This window comes from Accipiter gentilis, chromosome 7, assembly GCF_929443795.1.
Source record: "Accipiter gentilis chromosome 7, bAccGen1.1, whole genome shotgun sequence".
Taxonomy (NCBI): domain Eukaryota; kingdom Metazoa; phylum Chordata; class Aves; order Accipitriformes; family Accipitridae; genus Astur; species Astur gentilis.
In genome coordinates this window covers 33,640,175-33,664,211 of record NC_064886.1, presented here as the reverse complement: position 1 = coordinate 33,664,211, position 24,037 = coordinate 33,640,175, and the positions used below count along the sequence as shown (strand labels likewise).

At 38.3% G+C, this 24,037-nt stretch overlaps 1 protein-coding gene across 3 annotated transcripts in view; it reads left to right on the top strand.

Annotated features, from left to right (window-relative positions):
* GARRE1 (granule associated Rac and RHOG effector 1) overlaps positions 1 to 24,037 on the top strand; it is a 62,879-nt gene that overhangs the window by 15,266 nt on the left and 23,576 nt on the right. Inside the window, exons 2-3 of one of the 3 annotated variants that reach the window (XM_049806870.1) lie at positions 14,277 to 14,467; positions 15,090 to 16,427. In XM_049806870.1, the coding sequence (XP_049662827.1) occupies positions 15,933 to 16,427 (495 nt within the window). In that variant the 5' untranslated portion in view covers positions 14,277 to 14,467; positions 15,090 to 15,932. Of the gene's footprint in view, positions 1 to 14,225; positions 14,468 to 15,089; positions 16,428 to 24,037 lie in introns of those variants that run through there. The other 2 variants (XM_049806873.1, XM_049806871.1) reach the window with 2 other exon arrangements.

Genomic DNA, 24,037 nt, shown 5'->3' with positions numbered 1-24,037 from the left:
GGTTCCCTCCATGCTCCGTGGGGGTGTGTTTTCTGTGACTGAAATAGCTTATTTTGGGGTAGGCAGAAGAGCGTTAGCATGTGGCTGATGAAAACGCAGATGTGTACTTGTAACTCCGCAGCTCTGAGAGGGCATGGCTGTGTCAGACAGCAACCTCCAGGCTTGGGATGCATCCTGGAAACTTGTTTTTCAGCACTTTGGAGACAGAAAAATATTTTTTCGTTCTTCAGAGAGCTGTTCTGTATCAAAGTGCTTTTGTGGGAGAATTTGTGCATGGAGGAACATTTTGCCCTAGCAACTGTACAAATTGGATATAATTGATAAAAATATGAAGGAGGCTGACTAATTAAAAGTATACATTTTGACCACTGCCATTATGGCCTACATGGACATCTGATCCAGTAGGCTATTTTTATTTTATTTTTTTGTGTAAGAAATATTACCGAATTGATGGCAAACAAACTACACACTTTGTTGTTTCAAGAAACCAAGCAAGTTTAAGCAAAGTCCTTCTCATAAATAGGTGGTGTCAGATGAGAAGACTTCCTTTGTATTAAACCCCTGTAATTTGTAAGACTTCAGCTTAATGTCCACAGATATTCTCCAAGTATCAATAATAGCTGGAAGTTAATGCTTTGCTTTGCAAACTGCCCTGAAGTGCAGATCTGTTCTATTTTAAGGTCTTTATCGAAACCTAACAAATAAAGCTGTTTCATTGCAGTGGAGTACTGACAGTGGTATTGAAAACCTCTTTTTCAGAGAAGGCTTTTAAACCTGTATTGCGTAAATACTGTATGTTTCTAATGCTCTAAAAAGTAATGTAAAATTGTTCTCAACAATAAACATATGGTTATAAATTCTGACGTACTCTGTACGCTATCCTGAGTATAGGAAGCAGACTCTGCGACATGGAGGATATTTAATTTAAAAAATTGGGATAAGGGTCGTGAATTGTATGCTAGAAATAGAAAATAAGATTAGAGGTTATGTTTCAGGCATGGAGCTGTCTCTGGGGGGGGAACAGAACAAGGTTACTTCAAGGTTTGGAGCCTGGTTGGGGGATGGGCAGAAGGGAGGAAATCCAACAGTGGCTAAAAATGGTGCCTGGGGGTTTTGTAGTAATATATAAAGTAGAAATTGCCAGGCATCTCCTTGACGCTTAGTGTTGTGTATTGTAGCCTCTTCCTTACCATCGCTTGCTGTTGCCAGATTAGTCATGGGCAGTGCTTGGTACCAGTGGGGTGGTTCTGGTTGTCAGCGTGCCCTCTGCACAAACAGTCCTGGTGGCAAAAAGGTTGCTTTTTCTAAATCTAATACTTAGGAAATAGGTTTGAAAGGGGTCTGGCCAGATCTGTAATAAATGCATCAGCTGGTATTGAAACATTGCTTAAATGTATTTGGCATCTTTGCAGTGTCTTATGGCTGGCAGAGCTTTACTGTGTCGCAATTTCTGCAGCAGAAAGCCCTTTGTCAACATAAGTTACTGGGAAGGAGTGTCAGCATGGCTTAAATCGCCTAAACAGCGTTTAATGTAAGCCATGTCTTTCATGTTGATAATAATTTGTAAGTAAAATTGACACATCAGAAGACACCACTTAAAATTATAAATGTTTCTTTCCAGTCTTCATTTGTGAACAAAATTCAGCTCTGTTAATGAATATTGGGAGATAACAGTGCATGTACTTTATTAAGCATGAAGTTAGGGTCTTCCACTGATGCATATGTGTGATATCTTGGAGCTTCAGGGGAGAAGACACATGCGAGTTTTCCGAAACATCTAAAATAACAAAAGTTTAAGCTTAGGTCTTCGGGTTTGCTTATGGATGTTTGATTTATCCTGAATAGATCAGTCACATCATGGTAATTTGTTTTATGGATTAAAACATTACATCTGTTTTGCTTTCAAGATGTATTATACCAGCATAAATATCCCATTGTGTCCTCTGCTGGGCAAAATATTTCTTGCACAACTCAGTGCAGAAATTTTGGCACATAACCTGGTGACAGATCATGCCTATGACTGAGGGCTTAGTTGTTTATATAAAACTATCAGTACTTCTACTTTCAGGACATGGTAAGGTGGTCTGACTGTACTTTATGTTGTAAACTAGGATTGATAATTATTTAACACTTGATAATTTTATTGGGAAATACGTGGAGAGCTCTTTGGGGAATAATTTTTAACCTAAGAACAATGCATTTTTTAAAAGCAAAAATCACTTTACATCAGTCAAATCACATCAGTATTTATCTGAACATCAGTTTGACTGTTGTATGCCTTTCCATGCCATATACTTAATGTAGCAGCTTAAAGCCGGAAGCTAGAAAAGCTATGCGTGCTGCTGAGACGTGCCGGCAGAATTCCACGTATGCATTTGTTAGCAAGTAGCTCTTGTGTGAAGTTATTTATACTCCTTGGTAGCATCTACACTAGATATAAAAATGAGATTTATTTTTCAAGCATATAAATTTATTTGTATTGAAGGAAACTAAACTTCATTATTAAGAGTTAACTCTGTTTTTAAAGGAGCAGGAAAACAATAGTCTGTTAAAATATTAAAATATTTTTAGCTTTTCTTAATAAAAGGAAAATAACTTTAAGCAAGCTAGTCTTCCTAGGAAGAACATAAAAAAATCCAAAACCCAAGCAACTAATTGCTTTTAAAACTGGAAATTTCTTACATTTGTGTCATTGTAAGGAGTGGATGGAGAAGACCTAGGATTGCTCTAGCATTCCTCAGCCTTCAGTCTGCAGGTTTTTGATTTTAAGTTGACCTGTGGCCTATTTTGGCATTTATATTGTGTGGATAAAAGGCAACAAATTATTCTGTGGACTGAAATAGAAAGCAGGATTACTGAAGCAGCTAATAGAAGGCACTAGATGCTGCAGTCTCAAAGATGCAAGCTGTTGCCATTGTGGTGAAGGTGGAGTGATACTTGCTGGAACACAGGGGCTTGTTGAAAAAGGGCGAGAGGAGAATCCTTTTGTCTCTGGTGCTTAACTTCTGTTTGAACCAGTTGTTAATGGCATTTGCAGAAGATTGAGCAACTCGGGGCAGGATTTTTTTTAGTTGTCTGCTGTGTAAAGCAGGCAGAACAACTAGATAAGTGCTAAGCTTTGCGTGTTCTTAAGGTGGAAAGGTTATAGTTGGCAAAATTTGGCTATATTTTTCCCTTTTGATTTGTATTAGAGATTATAAACTGGAAGTATGCTACATTTGATCTTACAACCAGTTGTGTTTTGACCCCAACTATGCAGGATGAGTTAGTGCTATTTTAAAAATCTCATCTATATTTAATTAAGACTTATAAATTCTGGTCTTAATGAGGAGGGGAATGCTATGCCCATGACACAGAAGCAGCTTTTTTGATTAGAAAAAAAAATGAGGGAAGGTTATGAAGTATGCATGCTACCGTTTCTACTTTTTTAGTCTTTATGATCTCAAATTACTTGTCACCTCTGTTCCTTCATCAGCTACAGGAATTAGTTGCACATAATCTAATATATTAAAACCTGTAGATTTGTTAGAAATAAAGCATTTTGACAGTTCCAAAGTCTCCTGTTACAAAGATCTAGTTCAAGAATGATTTTTAGAATTAAGGTTAAAAACTATTCAACCACTACTATTTATGTAATAGCTATTTACAGTAGTATTATATGATGCTTTTGGACTATTATGTACACACTAGTGTTTGGTTTTGTTATAGGAGGGAGACTGTTACTCACACTGGATTGCTCTGGTTTATTCATATCCTGTGACAGTGAATCAGATATTGCTGTCTATATACAGACTGAATTGCCAGCCAACTTTGGGCCCAAATATGGTAAACATAATTATGTTCATTTGCTGTAAAAATACATTCTCCTTAGTTTAACATTTTCATGATTACAGTTTTCTGATAATTCCATAATTTACAACATGAGAGGGATATGAAAAGCCTAATCATCATGTCCCTCGCTTCAGTATAGAATATAGTTTGTTTTGCTGGGCAAAACTCCAGCTGTTCAGTGATGAATCTGCTGCTACTCAAATACAGTAAGCCCATAAAGCATTTGGAAAGTCTGTTCTCAGGACGCAGGAGTTGTGGTACGGAGACATGAATCTCTGTATTAGCTAGACGACAAAAAAGCTCGTGGCTGCAACTGTCATGAGACAGTAAGTGTAAATGCTGATGTCAGTTTTTCTGATATGTACTCCTGTTTCCTATTTTTGGAAATGAAACTTTCATCATTTCAGAATACTTAATACTTTTTTAAGTAGGAGACTTTCAATGAATGAGTTGGGGGAGAAGGCAGACATTAAGCTAGATAAAGCTTCTACAATGTACTGAAGAGAATGAATATTAGTAAATATTGGGTTAGGTTTTAATTTTGGTCACAAAGAAATAGTATGGTAATATTAAATACAAAGTAGTGAATAGTTTACATGTGGAAATATGTGCTAATAGTAGCAGCTTTATATGAGTGGGTTAGGATTAGTATATTTAATGCAACTAAGAAAACACATTTGCAGGGCTTTTCCTTTCTCTTTTTTTTGGTGAAGTCTAGTATCAAGAGAATGTTGTAGACATGTTCTGTGGCAAGTGTTGAGAACTCAGAAGCAGCACAGTAATTTGGGAAAGGAAAGCTTGCTGGTGTTGAGTTACTCCAAATGTTTTGAAAGCTTTCATCATCCTTGCTGCAAACAGGGGAAAAAAAAAAAAAATCACACAAAGGCTTTACGGGATTTTCTGTACATAGTCTGTCTTAAGTTTCTATTACTCAAAACTTCCTTCTTCGTAGAAGAGCTTTAAATGTGTAGATGATTTGTAATTTTCATTGCCTTGAAATACTACTTTTGTCTAACACTACTAAAATAATTAAAATGTGTACTGCAGTTCCTCTTGAGTTTGGGTTTTCTTTTTAAAGTTGCATAGCATCACAATCTCAGCAAAAACAGTCTAGAAATTTGGTATAGGGGTATTTATTTCAGTGGAAAAATTCAAATGTGTATATGCTAATAAGTGTGAGTACTGTGGCATTTATGAAATGTAGTATCTATGTTTACAAGAGCAGCAAGATGGCTGGAAGCCTTGTCTAAAAGTTAACAGCTGATTTATTGATGAGGAAATGCTTCTGTTTCCAGTGCAGTTGTAAACAGTATTTCATTGTGATATACTGCTTTTGCTGATCACAAAGTTGGAGTGAATAAGAAAGTAGAAGTGGCCACACTGATTTAGACTTCAAAATTGATCCAGTTCAACCTTCTTTATCTCATGGAAGTTATAAATGGATACCTAAGGAAAGGCAAGAACAGGGTGAATTTGTGGGCTACGCTCATTTAAAACTCTGTCTTCAATTATTTGCTGCATATTGGATTTCCTGAGCCTGTGGTCAGTCTGTTTAGTAAGTCAAATGAACCTCTCTGGAAGAAGGAGTGATAAGGAGACCAGAACTGCACGTTAGATGTGAAGTGTGGGTAAACCATGGATTTATGCAGTGGCATAATTATGTTTCTGGCTTTCCCAATTTCCCTTCCAAATTCCTTTGCTAATAATTTGAAATGTAAGATTTAATATTCTGACTCTACCGTTCAGTATCAGGCTGACCTTTTAGCAAAAACATTTGTAACACCGAGATCATCTTCCTAAGTGATACAGATCAGGCCAGACCTCATAATTTTGTATGTGAGGCTAGGATTGTTTTGCCCATGTATGAGTTGGTAAATTTATCCATAATGAATCTAGTCTCTTATTTTAAGCCCTCAGTCCTGTGAAGTTATGCCATTCTTTGTGTGTGTGTGTGTGTGTGTGTGTGTGTGTATATATATATACACACACACATATATATAGGAGTGCATTAGTATGTCATTCCTAAATGCTGTAGTATTTGACTTGGGCTTTTACTCCCACTTGTCTTTCCAAGTGATTTGTTTGGGGCAATGAAAACTTCTGAGGAAGAACCTCACTTTTGAAAGAAGACCTATTGAAGGTAGCATTTATAGAATGTCTTAGAGTTATTTCTCCAAGTACTTTGCCAAAAGGTGGGAATTATTCCCATTTTTCTAGGTGCAGAAGCACCTAGTATGCAGTATTGGGTCCACGGACAAATCATTTTAAGCCAGTGGGAATAAAGCTCTACATAGAGCACTGTGCTTGATTTCTGTATCTATGCTGACTCAGCAGTAACTAAGCTCTTCAAGGTGATTTCATAAACCTCTTTAACAAATGTTAGTAGAAATTTTTAGCGTGAATTTTACAATGTGTATTGAAAACGCTTCATCCCAGTGAATGATACTGAAAAATACATATGGCATTTTCTTACACTGGAAAGCTGCAATTCGTGATTTAACAAGGTACTTTATGTGAGAGATACCACTAACTTTACTGGAACTAAGCCTATGCTTAAGTCCATATCTGAAGTGAGCCCAAAGATTAAACTGCTTCCAGGTTTAAGATGTCTACTATGAGTTTATCGGGTTGTAGGTTTTTTTGTTGCTGTTTTTTTTTTTTTCTGTTCTTTGTTGTACTGTGTTCCCCCCCCCCCCCATGTGAAAGCTGATCTTTTGCAGAAACATGGGAAATCATGATTTTTGTGGTTATCATTACAGAACTGAGAAACAGTTATATTTTGTTTTCTTAATGCTTGTTTTCTCTGTTAAGTTTTAACAAGGAAATACTATCCTAGACTCTTCATGCTTACTGTATTTAGAAGTGAAACTGTAATCAGGAGTGACAGGGTGAAGAATAATAGTCTAACATAGTGGCTTCTGCTGTAGCTTAGAAAGACTTTAAGTGCATATATGATGTGGAGGGTGGGTGTGCAAGGAAAGACTTGGGAGGGGATGGGAAGGGGGGAATTATCTCAAATGACCGTAACTGGACCATGATGCACAAGGCTGACCAAGTAATATTCCTGTTCCACGTATGTTTTAATTGACTGTTTCTCTAGTTCAGCCTTTTCTTCCTGTCTTCCCTTCCCTTCAGCAGGAAGGGAAATCTGTGGCTGAAAAACACTATTTATAGGAATAAATGTTGACAATTTCTAGACAAGTCTTGAGAATAAGTTAGCTCTCCATCCCTTCCTTGAAACCATGGCCTTCAGTTCTTCACTCTGTTTTGAAGAGAAGTGTATTTTTTTCTGATGGCTGGCTGCAAGCGGGTGGCTTTCAGTGTGAACAGGCGTCTCTTCCCAAGCAGTACCACAGGTAGCGGCCAGCATCAAAGAACTCTGTAGGCGATTTATTGCAGGAGGTAGAGCTGTGCCTTTCTACAGAAAGTTTGTGCTGTTTGTGCCTGTTCTCACAGTGGTCCCATGAGCCTTTTCTTCATCTTAGCATGTTTTATAGCTCTGATGAGAAAGCAAGAGAGTGTGCTGGTGGTGGCTGATGTTAAGTGCACTCTTTTGGGAGATGAGAGATGGTGTGTTGAGTCTCTTCCGCCTGCCAGTCACACTACATGAGAATTTCTCATGCTGTGTGCAAATGCTTTGTTAGGCTACTGTATCAAAAGAGTGGACATTATTTTCTTTTCCTTGTATTCTGCACCCACAGTTCTCTTTGAAATGGGAACTGCTCCTGCTTTCAAAATAGGTAACATAAGCACCTATTGCTGAGGGAGGATTGAAACTGTGATCCTGATCTGACACAGGCATCTATTTTTGACATGCAGGGAAGCACCCTAGTCTGAAAGGTCTGGTTTAACACATTCCTTTCACCAGCTTTTCCTTTTGCTGTCATATCTTATTGCTGAGACTTGAGGTAGTGCTATTCGGTGTGTTACATGTTTTGCTTCAAACGAAATGTAAGGAGTCTTCTGACACACTGTAGGCTCTGCCTTGGAAAAATCAGCTCAGTATACTGACAACTCTGAATCTGATTCAGAGATACCTGCCTTCCATGTGTATTTTATAGGGAGTGTAGTTACACAATTCAGGGCTATGGATTCTTTTCTGGAGGGTTAAGGGTTGGAAGTGAGGTGGTGCAGTGCTGAGTAGCCAAGACCCTCAGTCCTTACGTAGCTCCAGAAATTTGGTGTTCTTCAGCCATTTCCAGTTCTCTGTTTCTGAGTGGTTTTCAAGACGGAGTCTTTGGTAGTTTATTTTTTGCAGCAGGGCATGGGGTTGTTTTTGTCTTTGCTTGTCATTTAGGGCATCTAGCATAGATGTGCCTCGAGAGGATTTTTCGGTGTAAGTGCAAAAGACACAAATAGGCACAAGTAAGTTAATAGCTTTGATTTAAGGCGGGTCATTTTGAAGGGAAAAAAGCTCTAGACCTGATAAATTAGTTCAGAGACTGTCTATAAGTATTAGTTAAATGTTTCATCCCTGAAATTGGTCTTTGAGTTAATAAAACCAAGTTGCTGGAGTCTTCCACTTAGGTTTAACAAATCTCCATGCTTCTGTTTGTAATGGCTTTACTAGTAAATGAGATCAGTTTCTGTATTAGTAAGTTGGTCTGTTTAGATTTGTATACATTTAAACAGAATGCTCAAGTTGCTGATTCCAGTTAAACTACGCTAACTATGTAGTCCCTTTAGAGTATGTCCTGTGAGCTGTGCTCCCCAGCTGGTGGGAGGGAAGACACTGATTTGGTTTTAACACCCATCCAACTCTGGAGTAGCTAGGAGAGCAGGCCAGAGCATCTGGCAGGTCGGTATTAGGAAGGGGAGACCCTGGAAGGAGGATGTTTCCAGCAGGAGCTTCATGGGTTCACTAAGGATTGGCTTGCCTACTTTTTTGTTTTGTTTTGTTTTTTTCCTCCAACTGTTCTGGGCAAGCAGCCAAAAAGGAATCCCAATAAGAAATTCATGAGCTAACAAGAACTAAAATGATATTGGTATAATAGGCTGTTTCTCTCTCTCTTCCCCTTTCTCCCCCTGTGTTGCTTTAATAGGAGATTTTTACAACTTGGATGATGGCACCACCACCCCACCCCCCGAAACCGTACAGGAGGTGCCCGGGTCTCGTGGCTGCAGCCCACCCCATTAGAAAGGCTGTCAGCCTTGAAAAGTGAGGTTGGTTTTCCTTTCTGGCTTTGTAGCCTAAGTATGGGCATCTGTCCAAAAGCAATTGGGGTTTGGTGATATGTATTGCCTGCCAATAGGCTTTGCTACCGGGATGTGCATCCTCTGCCTGCTGGCGCTCGTGGGCTGCTGGGGTTTTTGTTGTGTGCCTGCATCCTGACAGCTGTGTGGAGCGAGTCCTGAGAAACTGTAAGCCTCATTTGCCCTGATGGTGAAGATAATGATATTTGTCAACCCCTATAAAAGTATTTGCATGCTTTAAGTATTTGTGATGTGTTGGTATGAAATTACAGGTGCAAAATAACTTAGTTGATGTCAGAGATTAATGCATATTTTCTGCCAGTCAGCATTACTTGGAGATGGCTGTTCTTGTCGACTGAAAAGCTTAATTTTCAAAACAGAATTTCAGCTCTTGCATTATTTGGAAAAGTCTTATGTCCAAAACAGTATTTAAAAATGAAAGCAAATTTAAAAAGCACCCACACTTAATTCTATGCTTTTTCTTTTTATGGTTGGATTGAATATATTCTATCATTGTCAAGAAACTCCTGTATATTCTCAAATGGTTGTCCTTATGGCAATTTTAATATTAATAGGTGTGGCGTATTAATTGAGAGTGTTGGAGATGTTCTAGTTGAAGCAAGAATTTAATTTCTCAGGTTATGAGATTTGTTACTGAAATTCTAATATTCTTTGTTTCATCTGTGGTATGCGGATTCCAGTTTTGAACAGATGTGGTTTGTACATGCTAAACATACTCTATAGCTGTAGATGTAATCCATCTTTAGTTTAGGATGGTGTAAAATGAATCAACTCCCAGTTAAAATCTGTAAAATACTGTATTGATGTCTGTCTTAACACCCCACCCCCCCCCCCCCCAAGTAGTTGTGATTACTTGACTGTTTTTCTTAAGCTGTTTCTTTATGAGGATCCTGTAAAGTTTATTCAGAGGGAATAGTTTAATAGTTTCCAACATCTATTTTAGTTAACTCGTATTCTTACCTACAATTAGTAGCCTGTCTAAAAGGAGAAGCAAGAAATAACCTCTTATACCGCACACAGCCTGCGGCTCTTCCCTCCAGATGAAGAGTTGGTATTGTTCATTTGTGCCTTGAGCGCACTGGTGCAGTCTACTTTACGAGGCCCCTACCTGGGACTAACTTTCCATTTCTCCTGTTTAACTACTGTGTCTTTACTTTCATGTAGACTACTGGTTTGAAACCTTCTTACAGTTGGGCATCTTGGTGCTGCCTTTTCCAGAATCCCCTGCTGTCTCTTCTGTCTCCTTACCTTTGCCCTTGCCAGCGTGGTGCTCAAGGCGAGCAAAGCAGCAGAGCCTATCTGGTGTTACACTGCACGCTCAGCTTTGGGTCCGAGACGGGTAGCCCTTCCTAGCTGGTGGTCCTTGCTTTAGGCCACTGCAGTTTTGTGGCCAGGACACCTGTAGTTGCGTTGTGAGGTGCCGATACATGAATTGATGTTGCTTGGACCTCGGCTGTTACCTTTTTCAGTTCTGAGCCAGCTAGTGGTGGGGACAGTGGAGGACTGGTCTTCAGGGAATAGGGGGTGGGCTTCTCCTACTGTCCTGCTCCCAGTTTGCTATTCCAATGTTGAAGGCCATTTGGGATATTTTTATTTTCTTAAGGTATCCATGTTTGGACTTTGGGCGGCCTAGCCAGGTGATGGATCTGATGTACACAGTAGTGACGGCAGAACTTGAAGGTGGAGTGCTGCCTTTCATAGAGGAGTAACTTTTTGTATTCGCCTAAGATTTGTGTAACTAAATGTGAGAGGGAATTGGTGTGTTCTCAACCGGAGGCCCTTGGCTCTAGCAGCTTGCTGACCTTTTGGCCTTGCAGTAGGCTTTGTTTGTTCAGGCTTTTCCCTGTTAACCAATCTGGCTGTTCTGGGTTGTTTCTTTTGGAGTTAACTTTTTTGGGCGACATTAATTGAATTTAGTTGCTTTCATGTTTGATTGCTTTACATGAATGGTGCTTGACATGTTAAGTTCATCCTGAGATTTGGAATCTGTATCTCATAAAATTAAAACCAATGTATGGTATCTGGAAGTGTTACTTTCAAAAAATTTAGCTTGGGTATTTTTGATCATCTTACTCATGTTATTGCACGTTCACTGAAAGGACAACAGAATTCATAAAGAACACCTTGGCAAGCAGTTTTTAAAATGGAGATCAGAGCCCTTTTTAAAGAATGATAAATCACTTTTTTGATCAAAAAATTTCTAACTAGTATGGCCTGCAAAAAACATTCATGTAGATGGTAAATGAAGTTGGCTGAAAGGAAGTTGACTGTGGGTAATTGTGTAACTAAACTAACTAGTGATAGACTTGTACATTTTACTCGCTACTTCCTCTGCTCAATTTCCTATGTTGATTAAGGGAAAAGGTTGCCTCCTCTTCTAGCAAGGTAATCCCAAACAGGATGTATGGAGGATTAGACCCCTTGTTGCTGGTCCAAAACAGAAACTGGGAGGTGCCAAATTCCTTTTTTCTGAAAGTCTTCCTGGTTAATTTGTGTGTCTTGCAATCAGTGAAGTTGGAGAAAATACCTCTGATTTTCTGGGAAGTATCTAAGCAAAAATTTTGGATGTTACATTTAAAAAAAGAAAGTGAACTTGATTTGCATATGCACTCATTTTCATGCAATTTCTGTTTCCTCTATGTAAATGTGGCCATTTTTAGAGCAATGCATGCAGATGTCTGCTTGATTCTCCATGGAAGTTCAAACTAGTAGCAGTTCCTTAACCATAGCATTAATTTCTTAAAGCGAGAACATAAACAATGTGGTGAGCTTTTTTGGTAGCGTTTTACAGCTTTCAACAGCATGGTGTCCAGTATGGAGCTTGCTTTTATACTGTAAACTAGTTCTATTGATAATGTTTAATAGTATATGAACAACACTATTTTGGTCTTGATTATATAAAGGGAGGAACAAAATTTCTTTATTTGTGGCATGCTAACTTTTTTGATAAGTTTCTACACTTGATTTCTGTGAATACTTCTGTTTTCTGCAAAATGAAATACAAACCTAAGGCTTATATTTTGGACTGATAACATGCTGTTCTTGTATCACTAGAATGAAACGCTTGGATTTTTTTTTTCCCTAATATGGCAACAGTTAGATTGGCATGAAGTTCATACAGTTACAATATGGAGCCCCCACTTTTAGTCCATGCACCAATAGCAGCGGGGGAACTGTAGCACTGGGGAAGGGAGGGGAGAGCATGGGAACATTCTCTGCTTCACTTTTTCAGGAAGACGCAAAAGGAAGAATGTTTATTGTGTACTTGGCATGTTGGAAATATTGTTATAGAAAGTGTAAGACATATAGCATTACCCACATGCCTAGTGTTGAAAATTGTAGTTTTCCTCTCTCTAAATAAATCTCTCTATAGATGCTGAAGATACAAGCTGTCCTCTTTAAGCTTTTGTGTTGATTTTATTACAAGGGAATATTGAAGTTGAATTTAGTAAGTACCTGCAGGTTTCACTATGGATTTGTCTAGAAGTAAAACACAATGATTTATCATGTTTGTTTATAGCTGTAGAAAATATGAAAAAATATTTCTTTTTCTATTAATTACATTTATGTTATTTAGGATGTAGCAGCTTTATGTATTGGCTAAATATCAGACCATTTCAGATGATCAGTGTCTTAGTTTGATCCTGAAAGGCTCAGTGTGTACTCAGAACCACCAAATTGTAATGCATTTCTAATACGCTTGTCTAATTCAGTGCTGTATAGCTTGAAACCCCCTTCTTTTTAGCTTTTTCTACTTTTGGCACTAATTAACATTTAGATATTTCATGATCATTTCTTAAGTTCCTCTGCAATGTGAAATTCATGTCTACTTAGGGAAAATAATCACCAATTTACTTATACAATGCATAAAAATTAACTAACTCTTTTGTTCCATCTACATTTTTATGCAATCAAGAAAACCAATTTAATCATGCTTTCCACTGTAAGGCACCATAGCTTGTAAAGCAAGGAGAAAAATATTTTCAGCTATGCATATGATATTAAGACCTTCTAGAAAATTCAGTTTTTAATGGGTTTATTGCATTTTGACTCATTCAGTGTGAATATCGAGAGAAGTATAAAGTAGTTAGCAAAGAAAGTAATCAGCTTAAGGGATGCTGACATGCATATGGGAATTTTTGCTGTGTTTTATCTGTTTATCATGTATTAAAAAGTGGGAATACAAGAGAATATTTGCTGTAGATCTCAGAAGCAGAACCATCTGCAGGAACAACCTCCTGAAATACTTGTGTGTCTGTTGTTTTAGTGGGTGTGAGACTATCTGGCTCTATATGGTGTGTTGTCCTGCTATGTCTTGCCTGCTTCTTTATCTGGGATTTTTGTACCATGCATGTGTGTCAAAACACATTATGTGGATGAATTGGTACCTTGTTTCTTCAAGGAACAGGTAGAAATAAGAAATTTTGACTGAAGATAAAATCTTTATTCCCCAACCATTTTGACAATATTAATACATGTTTCACATCTCAAATATAATAGCAAAAGGAACATTTTGTTGTTGAATTAAAGGGCTCCTTCCTGTTATATCTGCATTATTCTTTTAAGTGCTCAGGGAAGAAACACTGTAATGAATTACTGTTTGATATTAGCCTCTTACGTCACAATTGCTGCAGTAAGGAAAAGAATGTCCTTATTTGATCAAATCAATTTATGTGTATGTGTAGGGGAGGGAGAGAGTGGCCTAATGTGTAACTAATAGCTAGGACTAGATAAATTGACAGAACAAATTGTATTTCTCTGCATTATACTTCTGATAATGTCCTGACATTGTTAATCAGTGTCTTTTGGGGTCTCAAGAAATAGAACGTTACTCTCTCAAAGCAAGGAACAGTGTAGAAAGTTACCTGTTCAGGACACTAGTATGGGATTTCCCACCCTAACCTGGCTGATGGGATGAGAGGTAATTAGCTCAAGGCAGTTCTGACTTCGGCACAGAAGAAAGGAAGATGATTAAGGTGGGATTTATTAACAAGCTATAAATTCATAGTGCATAAAAATAATTTAAAATCTCATCACACACGTGTGTATATGTGTGTTTATATAAAATGTGTATATAAAGATATGTAAATGAGCTTCTAGGATAACTGTGACTGTTGTATGGATATATGACTCCAACCTGTAAACATGATCATGATACGCCATGCCCTGTCCAGTTCAGAGCTGTGTCTGGCTAAGGGTAAGGGCTTAAACATCTTTATGCCCTTTTCCAGGAGCTCCAGTTTCTCCAGCCTGGCCTTGAAGGTCTCCTGCTGCAAACTGACCCTTTCTCACTACTCAGGCTCTGTTCACCTTCCTACAAATGCCTTCAAGAAAGCACTCTTGGCTCTCCAGCTGCACTAGAGTTTGCTAGCAGGAGCAGGGCAGTACTAGAAGCTGTTGTTCCTCCCCACTTTCATATCTGGTGAGAGTGTTATTTAGGCCAGTCTGTTAGGCAATTCTGCCTCATGTAATACCTTGCATATGATAGATGCTGTCCATCATCCTAAAATGGGATGTGTATTTTGTATTTTTCAGCTAATCTCAGTTAGGATATAGACAGATTATCTGCTGTTGCACTGAAAAAAAAATTAAGGACCTGTATCTGTTGATTTAGTAAATTACTAAAATGAATGGGAGTCTCAGATTTCTGCAATAAATTATGGTGCATGAAAAAAGGTTTCATTGACTTAATTCTTAAATTATTTAAAAAGGGTGAGGTTAGAAAATGTGATTAACTCCCCCTGAGCTCTACATTAATAGCCTTCCACTGCGTAAGGGTTGCACAGGGGATTAACTGTAGTCTTAAGTTTGACAGTCTAGGATGGGAGAATTAATAAAATATTCAGCAGTGTTGAGTTTAGGAAAAGGATGACACCAACTTGTAACTGCCTTTTAAGCTGTTAGTGCAACTCTCCCTTCCTTTTGGTCTTGCATATTATTGACAATGTGCGCTTAGAGAAGTATACCGGGATGCTGCAGGAGTTAAAATCTTAAACCTTCTCATTGTTCCATAAAATTTTAAACTTTTTTTTTTCCCTTCACAGGAAATGACCTAGAGGCCTTACAAATACATTTGTGCATTTTTGTTCCGAGTCTACAATTGAGGGCGAATGCAATCTGGAAGCACCACTGCTTAATGTTACGACGGAAACAACTACCTCAACAAACAAGGAAAGGGGAAGAAGGCTTGCAATAATAAACACTCTAATTTTTAATAGCTTATACTTGCAAAGTCTTCTGTAAACAGAGTCCAGATTTTTTTTTTTTTCCCTCCAGTATTAAGAAGAGATGCTACAAGTAAACTAATTTGGCAGACTGGATCTGTCAAGACATTTAAGATATTTGGTCTGCTGACATAAGGATTCGCTTTTTCAAGGAAGCAGCCTCTGCACTGCTTTTATAATCGCTGTTGATCAGTGGTTTGCTCCACTTTTCCTGATATTACTAATGGGAAAATTGTATTAAGGTATTGCTTCTAAAACTATTATTTGCATTGACAAAAATAACTTTTGTGGACTTAACAGCAAGTGACAATAAAATGCTCGTGAGGGAATCGTAGGTGATAACTTCCCTGCTCCGGCATTGCTCTTCTGTGTGCAGAGTGGAATACCAAACGAGACAGAGCATTATTAAGATACTTGGGCTTGTTTTTTGAGTACAGCTTATAACTGCAGCAGGGCTGCACTGAACACTTAAAATACAAAGTCAGCAAATCTGCTGCCTTTCTCACTGCTGATACAGATTATACAGACGCTTGCCTTTTTGAAATGCCTTTTGTGAAACCTATGTACACAGTCCTCCACTGTTACTGTACGTAACTATATATTTGAGGAAGGAATTTGACAAGTGATTGTTAATTCAAGAAATCTTTGGACAAGCACTCACTTATGTATTGCTGTAGTGCACAAGAAAGCAAAATGGACTATAAGCGGCGCTTTTTGCTTGGCGGGTCCAAGCAAAAAGTGCAGCAACACCAGCAGTATCAAATGCCTGAGCTAGGCAGGACCCTGAGCGCACCGCTGGCATCTACAACCCCAGCATCCCCTTTGGTCTCCTCAGCTGCTGCGGGCAGCTGCAACCACCCTGTGTCCCATACTACTCCGATCGCAGACATCCAGCAGGGAATCTCCAAGTATCTGGATGCACTCAACGTGTTTTGCCGTACAAGCACTTTCCTTACAGACCTTTTCAGCAGTGTATTTAGGAACTCACACTATTCTAAGGCAGCTATGCAACTGAAAGACGTGCAGGAACATGTCATGGAAGCAGCGAGTCGACTCACAGCAGCAATAAAACCAGAAATAGCAAAAATGCTGATGGAACTGAGTGCAGGAGCTGCAAACTTTAAAGATCAAAAAGAGTTCAGCCTACAAGACATTGAGGTAAGTTACCTTGGGGGATACTGTTTTGCATGTGGATTTGTATCATTCCTTCTTAATTGGACTTCTCTTCAAAATTACTTCTACATCGTAAGTTCTCTCTGCCTTGCTTTTTGTTTGTGGGGGACGCTGGTAAAAAGAGAAACTCTTCTATTCTGTTGTTTTTCTTCTTGAAAGTATTAAGTCATTTGCAGTGCCTGACTTCCAGCTGTGTTGAATTAGGTATTCAGTGGGTGTAAGAACTTTATGATAAGAAGATATCAGGAAATAAGAAAGATGACATAATTAAATTGTACTACCTATATAATTCTAAATGGTAATCTTCTATATAACTTAAACTTATAACCAGCAATCCAACAACCCGTTTCTTAGGGGAAACCATGCTTAGTTTAATAATAATAATAATGATGATGATGAAGAAAAACAAAAAAGCCCCAACACCCTGTCCCTCCAAACCAACTAAATTAAAGTTTTGAACGGTTTTTCCTTAGTATTATCTATTCTGAGGGGAAACCTGAACGCTTGGGAGTGGCATATTGTCATCAGTGTTTGCGTAAAACTGCATGAGTTGACTAATGATTGAAATTTGTGTAAAATAATGTTTTATCGCTCTTCAGAACATTTTTGTCATTGTGAGCTGTTGTGCTTGAAGGAAAATACCACGCTAGCCCGAGAGATTTGTGCTGTAAAACTTTGTCATGACTTTGCTATAATTTCCATATGCTGGCAGCAAGTGTCCAACAGATGCCCAATTCTGCCCAACAGTCAAAATTCAGAGGTTCTGAAGTTGAGAGGATCCCTCACTCTTCATCATGCCTGACTGGATATTTCTAGGTATTTCTCCTATAGTGAATATCTTAATTATGTACCAGGCAGTGTTAAGTGATAGTCACATACAAATCCCTGGTGTTTTAAGTAGTTCTTCGTGTTTTGACATATTTCTTTACAGCAGTCTTTGCAAAGTTTTTCCTACAGAATTCCGTCCCGAGTGGAAAACTTATTTTTGAGTTCTCTTATTTTTGATTTAGATTTCAGGTAACTTTGTAAGGATTAATGTTATACACACATGCTTATCAAGCATTATGTGCTTTCTGTAAATGCACAACTTATGGATGAAGTAGTTAAGTAGAATGCTATTTCTAGTACATAATTGTAGTGAGAAATATGACTGACAGTTTTCAGTGTTGTATGCTTAGTATAGAATGAAGTAAGATTAGCTATGTATTATAAATGTCTTCTGTAGACTGGTATTTTTGAAAGCAATCTAATAACATCACTATGTTTAGCTAAGGCTGTAGGAAGAAATATCTTTTTTTAAAATTTTATTTTTAATTTAGATATCAATGTGAGTTTATGTAATTAAAGACCTTGATAATACCTGTGCTGAAAGGCTTCTTTTAATTAAAAAAAAAGTAAAAACATATGAAGGACTGCCTGTCTTCTAGGTTTTTTTTTTTGTGGACTTTGAAACTGTCTTGCCAAATGTTGGCAACTGTCTGTATACTGCTTTTATAACGTAGTGAAGCAATTCTAGGTGCTAATTCATACCCTGTGCCACACACTGTGTGGGGAGAGTGCTTCTTCAGCAGTGAGTGGAGTTCATGAGCAAAAGCAAAGCATTGTTTGCATAAGTTGGCTGCACATCCTGCCAGCTTAAAGCAAAGGTAGAGAAACTTGCTTTGGTCCCTGCTTAACCTGTATAGAGCTAACCCTTGTTTCTGAGTTCCACATGCATCTGCAGTTCTCTCTTCACGAGGCAGCTTTATGGTAGGAACAAATGTGAAGAGAACGCAGGCGAAACATCTGGATTGCTTGGTTTTCTATTTAGGCATATCTTGCGGAAATTGTCCCCTCGTCATCATACTTTTCTTATACCTTTTCTTAAATAAAACTGCATCTTGCACGTAGCTTTAAAAAATGTCAGTATGCAAGATTTATGGGAACTTCTGTGTAATAAGTATTGCATTCTGCTTTTGCTTAAGAACCAGAAAAATTGAAGGATTTGACATTGACTCACAGGTTGATTTTTTTTAAGTCAGCCAGGGAACACGGTTTAGGTGACTTAAGTATATGGGCAAGCTAGTTGGATGATTGTGCCCACGAAGCAGTTATCTGTTGCTCACTGTCAAAATGTACCTTGGCAGAGGTTAGTATAGAGAATACATTTAAGTTGGTAGGGACTTGAAAGTACATAATACAAGTGTGCTGGAAGACGTGCTGAATTAAAAAGAATCTTGAATTGAACAAATGATTTTTCCAGTTGGGATGGAATTCAGAGAGGAAAACTGAATGTTACAATATTTAAATAGAAATTTCCAGCCTCACAAGTGGAGCCCACTGGGCAGCAGTTTTGAAGAACAGTTCTAGGGCTTAGAGTAGTCGTTACGTTGAGTAGGAGTCAGTGTTGTGCAGGTCGGAATAATAAATCAATGTTGTTGCTATTGTGCAAAGAGGCTGTTGCCATGTATTTAACACAACTATAACCTACAAGAACCATGAAATAAGCATTCAGCATTCTTCACTTTGGTTATTATGGCCTTAAACACAATGGTACACCCATGCATCACTGCTGTTGCACTTAGAAATAGTGAGCACCTGGAGAGACACCAGAGGAAAGTAGCAAGAGTAATCAGACACCCAGGAAATAGGACTTCAGAGGACAAATTGAAAAGTCTGGCTCTACAGAAGAGAAGACAAAGAAGGAAAATAAAGATTGTTCAGGTACGTAAGAAGCTGCCAGACAACGTGGGAGTGTTCTGTTCTTCATGTCCACGTAAGGTGGAGCAAGAAGTAATGAACTTAAATTTCAGGAGGAAGGATTCATATTAGACGTTGTGGAAATACTTTGTAATGTTAGTGAAGCACTGACGTGGATTGCTCCAAAGGGTAGGGAGCCTCCATCATGAGGAACTTACAGAACAGGTTAAACCTGTGTCTAGCAAAACTGACCCAGGTGAAACTGCTCCTTGCTTGGGACAGTAGGATGACCTTTAGAGAGCTGCTCCTTACTCCACTTTTCTGTGATTTGAAGACTGAGCTATTTATGCTGAAATGTAAATTAAAAAAAAAAAAAAAGAAGAGGTGTGGTTTGTTTTTTTTCTTTCTGCCATCTGTAGAAAAGTTAACATTTTGTAAAACTACCAGCAGGATTAAAAAACTCACAATGGAAGCAGAAAAATATAAAGGGCTTGCCTGACTTCATCAGAGTTCACTGACCGGGGGAAATGAGGGGAAAAGAGTGCAAGAGGCAGTGTAATTGTTTCCTTGGAAAATACAAGGGGGGAAATACAGTAATATCTGAATTTTTCAGCTTCTCTAGTAGGTGACTGAAAGAACTTACAACTCTGAGAGAGAATTGAGAGATGGTCAAATGTCTGAGTGGCAGCTCAGCAACATCCTATGAAGAGGTACTCCAGAGCCTCCTATTTGAGGGATGAAGTCTGGTATTAACAGAGGCAGTGGGAGGCGAGTTGTAATTCATGTTGGGGTGGGAGGAGAGAACCCCAAATTCATAAGAAGGACATGAATGAGGCTCTTTCTATGCATGAGCCCAGCTAAGGAAAATGTACTTTTCTTAAGTCATTCTCAACAAAGGCTGTATGTTTTGAGGAAGAATGAGAAATATAAGCAAAGCAGGTTTGGCTGTAGAAAATTAGCAGAAAGCTATAGTTTTTCTGAGGTGCCACACGTTTTTATCTAGTGCAGCAGGCTCTAGCCCCCAGGGAAGGCAATATCAAGAAAACTTCAAGTTCTGATGAACATATGCTGATTTGGATTTGGACTAAAAAAGGTTGTGCAACCTGAACTGTAGCAGCAGTGGGTGAGGGTTTTAATTTATTTACTGTATTTTAGCAGAACAGAGCTTGCTAGTTCAGAGCTGTCTGCCAGGATGTGTAAGAAGGTGACTTCTCTTGATCAAAGTCTTGGTGACAGATGGAGTTTCCCAAGGTTTCTTACTTTCAGAAGTGCAAATGCTGATTTTTACTTTCTGCCTTTCCCTTTCTCCTTTCAAAAAACCTGATTTCTCAGGTGTTTTGTGCCTGTGTGGGTGAGGAACAGCTTGGAAATCAGGGGGAACAAGAGCGTGTTTTATGTTAAGTTTTCCAGATCTGTTGTTAAAGTTTTGTAAGCTGGAAGAATGCAGTAAAACTGCACTTCTGTTAATAGAAGCATTAAAGGAAGTCTGGCGGGGGGGGCGTGCGGAATTAAAACTAGAAGAAATTTGTAAATTTCCTCATCTTTTGTGAAGCTTTGCATCAGCCTCAGTACTGCAAAATAGAAAGAATGAATCTTGGTTTAGTTACATGGAGCTTGTGTATTGTCTTAAAGACAGAGATGTACATGTTGCCTTCCTAAACAAAAGGGAGGCATGAATGGGCACAGGATACTTACTTGGATGCTCTGTTTTGTATTAAATGGAGATAATTTTTGGCTTGTGTGTGTATAAAATAACTGAAGATTTTTGAACAAGAAGCTTGTGGGACAAAAATGTCTGAGTAAATATAAAATGTAGGCTTTCCTTAGCAAACATTATAAAGCCCAATTTAAATATTTTTTTAAAATTATTATCTTTCCTGTGATTTGCAGGGATTGGCTTCAGACTTTCCTGAGTTGAGGAACTGTTAGTAGCAAAAAGCTGCTTCAAATCAGTAGAAAATGCTATGGCTTGCTGGAATGCCATTGTATTCTTGTCTTGGTCTATAATCTCATGGTCTGCTCTCAGATCTGCTAGCATTGTCTTTAGAAATATTTAGTATTACATGTTAATTGCCGCTTTTTATTTTTAAAATGCTTAACACTTAAATGCTTCTTTGCTAAATTATAGTTAGCATTTTAGTAGCTGTCAATATCAGATTATCGCTACTGGGCTTTTAGTTTGACTGTTAGCAGAAATGAGTCTGTTAGGTTGTCCGTGTTTCTTAATACTGTAGATGTAAAGGTGCAACTTCTGCTGGAATCTAGTTTATCTTGTAGGTAACTCTTTTTCAATGAGCAGGATCATGTCTTCCCTTGGAGGTGTTTTGGTCATGAGATCACTCCTCCAAACTGCAGGGCATTGCTACGTAGTAAAAATTAATAATATTCTGCCCACTTTCAGTAATACGTGGGAAAGGGTGTTATCTCATAATCTGGTACGCCAGTTTGAGTCATACCTCATTGTTAACTTCATTATATTGCTATTTTAATCTGGTATTTTCAGTGGGTAGACAGGTTGTGCACAGGGTTTATTGTTTCCAAAGCTATTAAGAACTCAAGGGAAATGGGGTAGTAGGAAACCACTGAATAAGCGTGTTGTAGTGTTTTGGTTTTTTGAGTGTTTCGTTTGCTTAGGTAAACAGCCAAAAAGAAGAAAAAAGGTGGTGGGGGGGAGAAATTCTACTACATAAAATGGTACTTGGAACTGCAGGTCAGTATTTATATCATGTTTGGAAGACTGACACTGGTTATTTGCTGACTTTATTAGTGGTAGTGTTCTGTTTTAAAGAATCTGTTGTATAAGATTTGCTTGCCAGGGAATTTGCATGGCATCACTGTTTAGCAATGAAATCTGGCAATTTCATGTGTGCGCTTTGTCTAGCAAAATATTCCAAAGTTGATTGTGTGCCCCCATTAGGAGGATAATACGGGACAGAGTAACCTAGCACCTCCACCCGATGCTCCTGTTTGTATGTAACCAGTCTGATTAAACTCAACACCTGTTTGAGACAAGGAAGTCTGAAGTGAGATCTCCCCCAAAAGTCCCATTGCTTCCACATGCCTAAAGAGGAAGAGAGATTCCTTTAGGTAAGGTTATTCAGCTGCTGAGCTGGATAGCTGTCCTACCGGGTAACAGGTTAGGAGAGTCAAGGTGCTAGAGCTGTATTTCTTGGGACGAAAAGTTTGCAAGCTGAAGACCTCATCGTATATGCAATATAAATGATTCTAAAAAACGGTTTAAGAAAACACCACCATTACCAAGAAAAACTTACTAGTTGACACCTGTGGTGATTCCAGTTCATCTTTGATTACTTCATAGTCTCTAGGCTTTAGTTTGTTCTTATTACGGTCTAAAGCAGGGAAGTCAAACACTTCTGCATGGGAAAGCAGGGAAAAATAAACTCAGAAAAGAGATGGTGGTGTCTCCAACTGTGAAAAAAAATGCATCCATATGCTAATATTGTTCTGCAGATTTCACAACAGAGATTTAGTATATATTGCTTTACACACTTTAACTGCTGGCCAACACTGGCTGTACTTGTTAAACTGATGGTGGCTATACTGCTTTACCACCACAGTTAAGACAGAGTTTCAGCTCTTTGGAAGAAAATCCTGAAGAAGTCAACTTTAAAGCAAAGTGAGTTTGTCATCTGCATTGAGTGTTTAACAGTGCAAAAATACTCCACCACTTGGATTTTACTTAAGCAGTTAAAACCATCCTTACCCATTTCTGAGGAAGACTGAAATAGATTACTTTTTTAAACAAAACAGAAGTTCAGTAAAGCAGATGTTACTATTTATCTTTACTGTTTAACATTGTAAATTATACTAGGAATGTTGTGTGCTGCCACTTAAAAACTAAATCATTTGTTTATTTTGAGCATTATTCCCAGGCAGGGGAAACTTCAACCTCTGTACCTTAAATATTCTTTGAAACTTAATCGGCTTGAAATTCCTAATGAGTCCTAGTTTCTTCTTCCCCTGAGAACTGCATTCTTCATGCACAGAAGTATTCAGATCACCAGTTGCCTTTTCTTGCAATTTTCTTATAAATCTTTCTAATCTCATAGCCAGGAAAGCTGGAGTTTTATTCATTTTATCATTTGCTGGCTGCTTTTTTTTAATAAGGCAAACTCCACTTTCAGAGGTCAGTCAAAGTACCAAAAATGTTTAATTTTATGTCTTGTACAAAGAAGGGAAGTGATTGAACCAGAATGGAATGTCAAAAGGAGTCCGGATGCAATGGAAAAAAGCATTGCCACCACTGGTTCTTCTGAAGTAGATAGTTAATGCATATAACTGTTCGTGTGACTCCACAGTCTTGCCAGTAAGATCATTGTGTCTGAATATTTTTATTCCAGAAGAATGTAGCTGAAAATGAGCCAGATGATTTATTTGCTGCAAGGCATAATGGCTTTGTACATTATCTGTGTATTTTATGAATTATTCCTAAAATGGAATTAAAGTTGAGTCTTTTTTAATAAATCAAAGTCAAATATACATTTTAAATCACTTTGTGTGACAATCTCCATAGAAGAAACAAAACACTTTGAATAGCTCTTAAATACTTTCTACAGTAATTGGAAAACACTAGCTTCTCTGCCGTGTTCTGGTTATGCTTTGTTGTAAGCTTTTGTCCGCTTAGGAGAGTGTGGCCCTGAAGGTAGACAGAGCACTCCCGTTCAAGCTGCTTTGCTCTCCAGGTTGTCCTTCTGGATGGTTGTACTCCTGTCTGTTCTTCCACATGCGGTGGCTGCACAGAAGTACTCAGTTTGTGTGACCTGTTTTGTTTTGCTTGTAGTAATTGAGGCATGTGTCTGTCTTTGGTTATAATTCTCATTAGCATGCATATGAGAGGCGGAGACAAACGGGGGATGGAAATGTGTGGGTGACAGAGGTCCAGGACATGGAGCTGG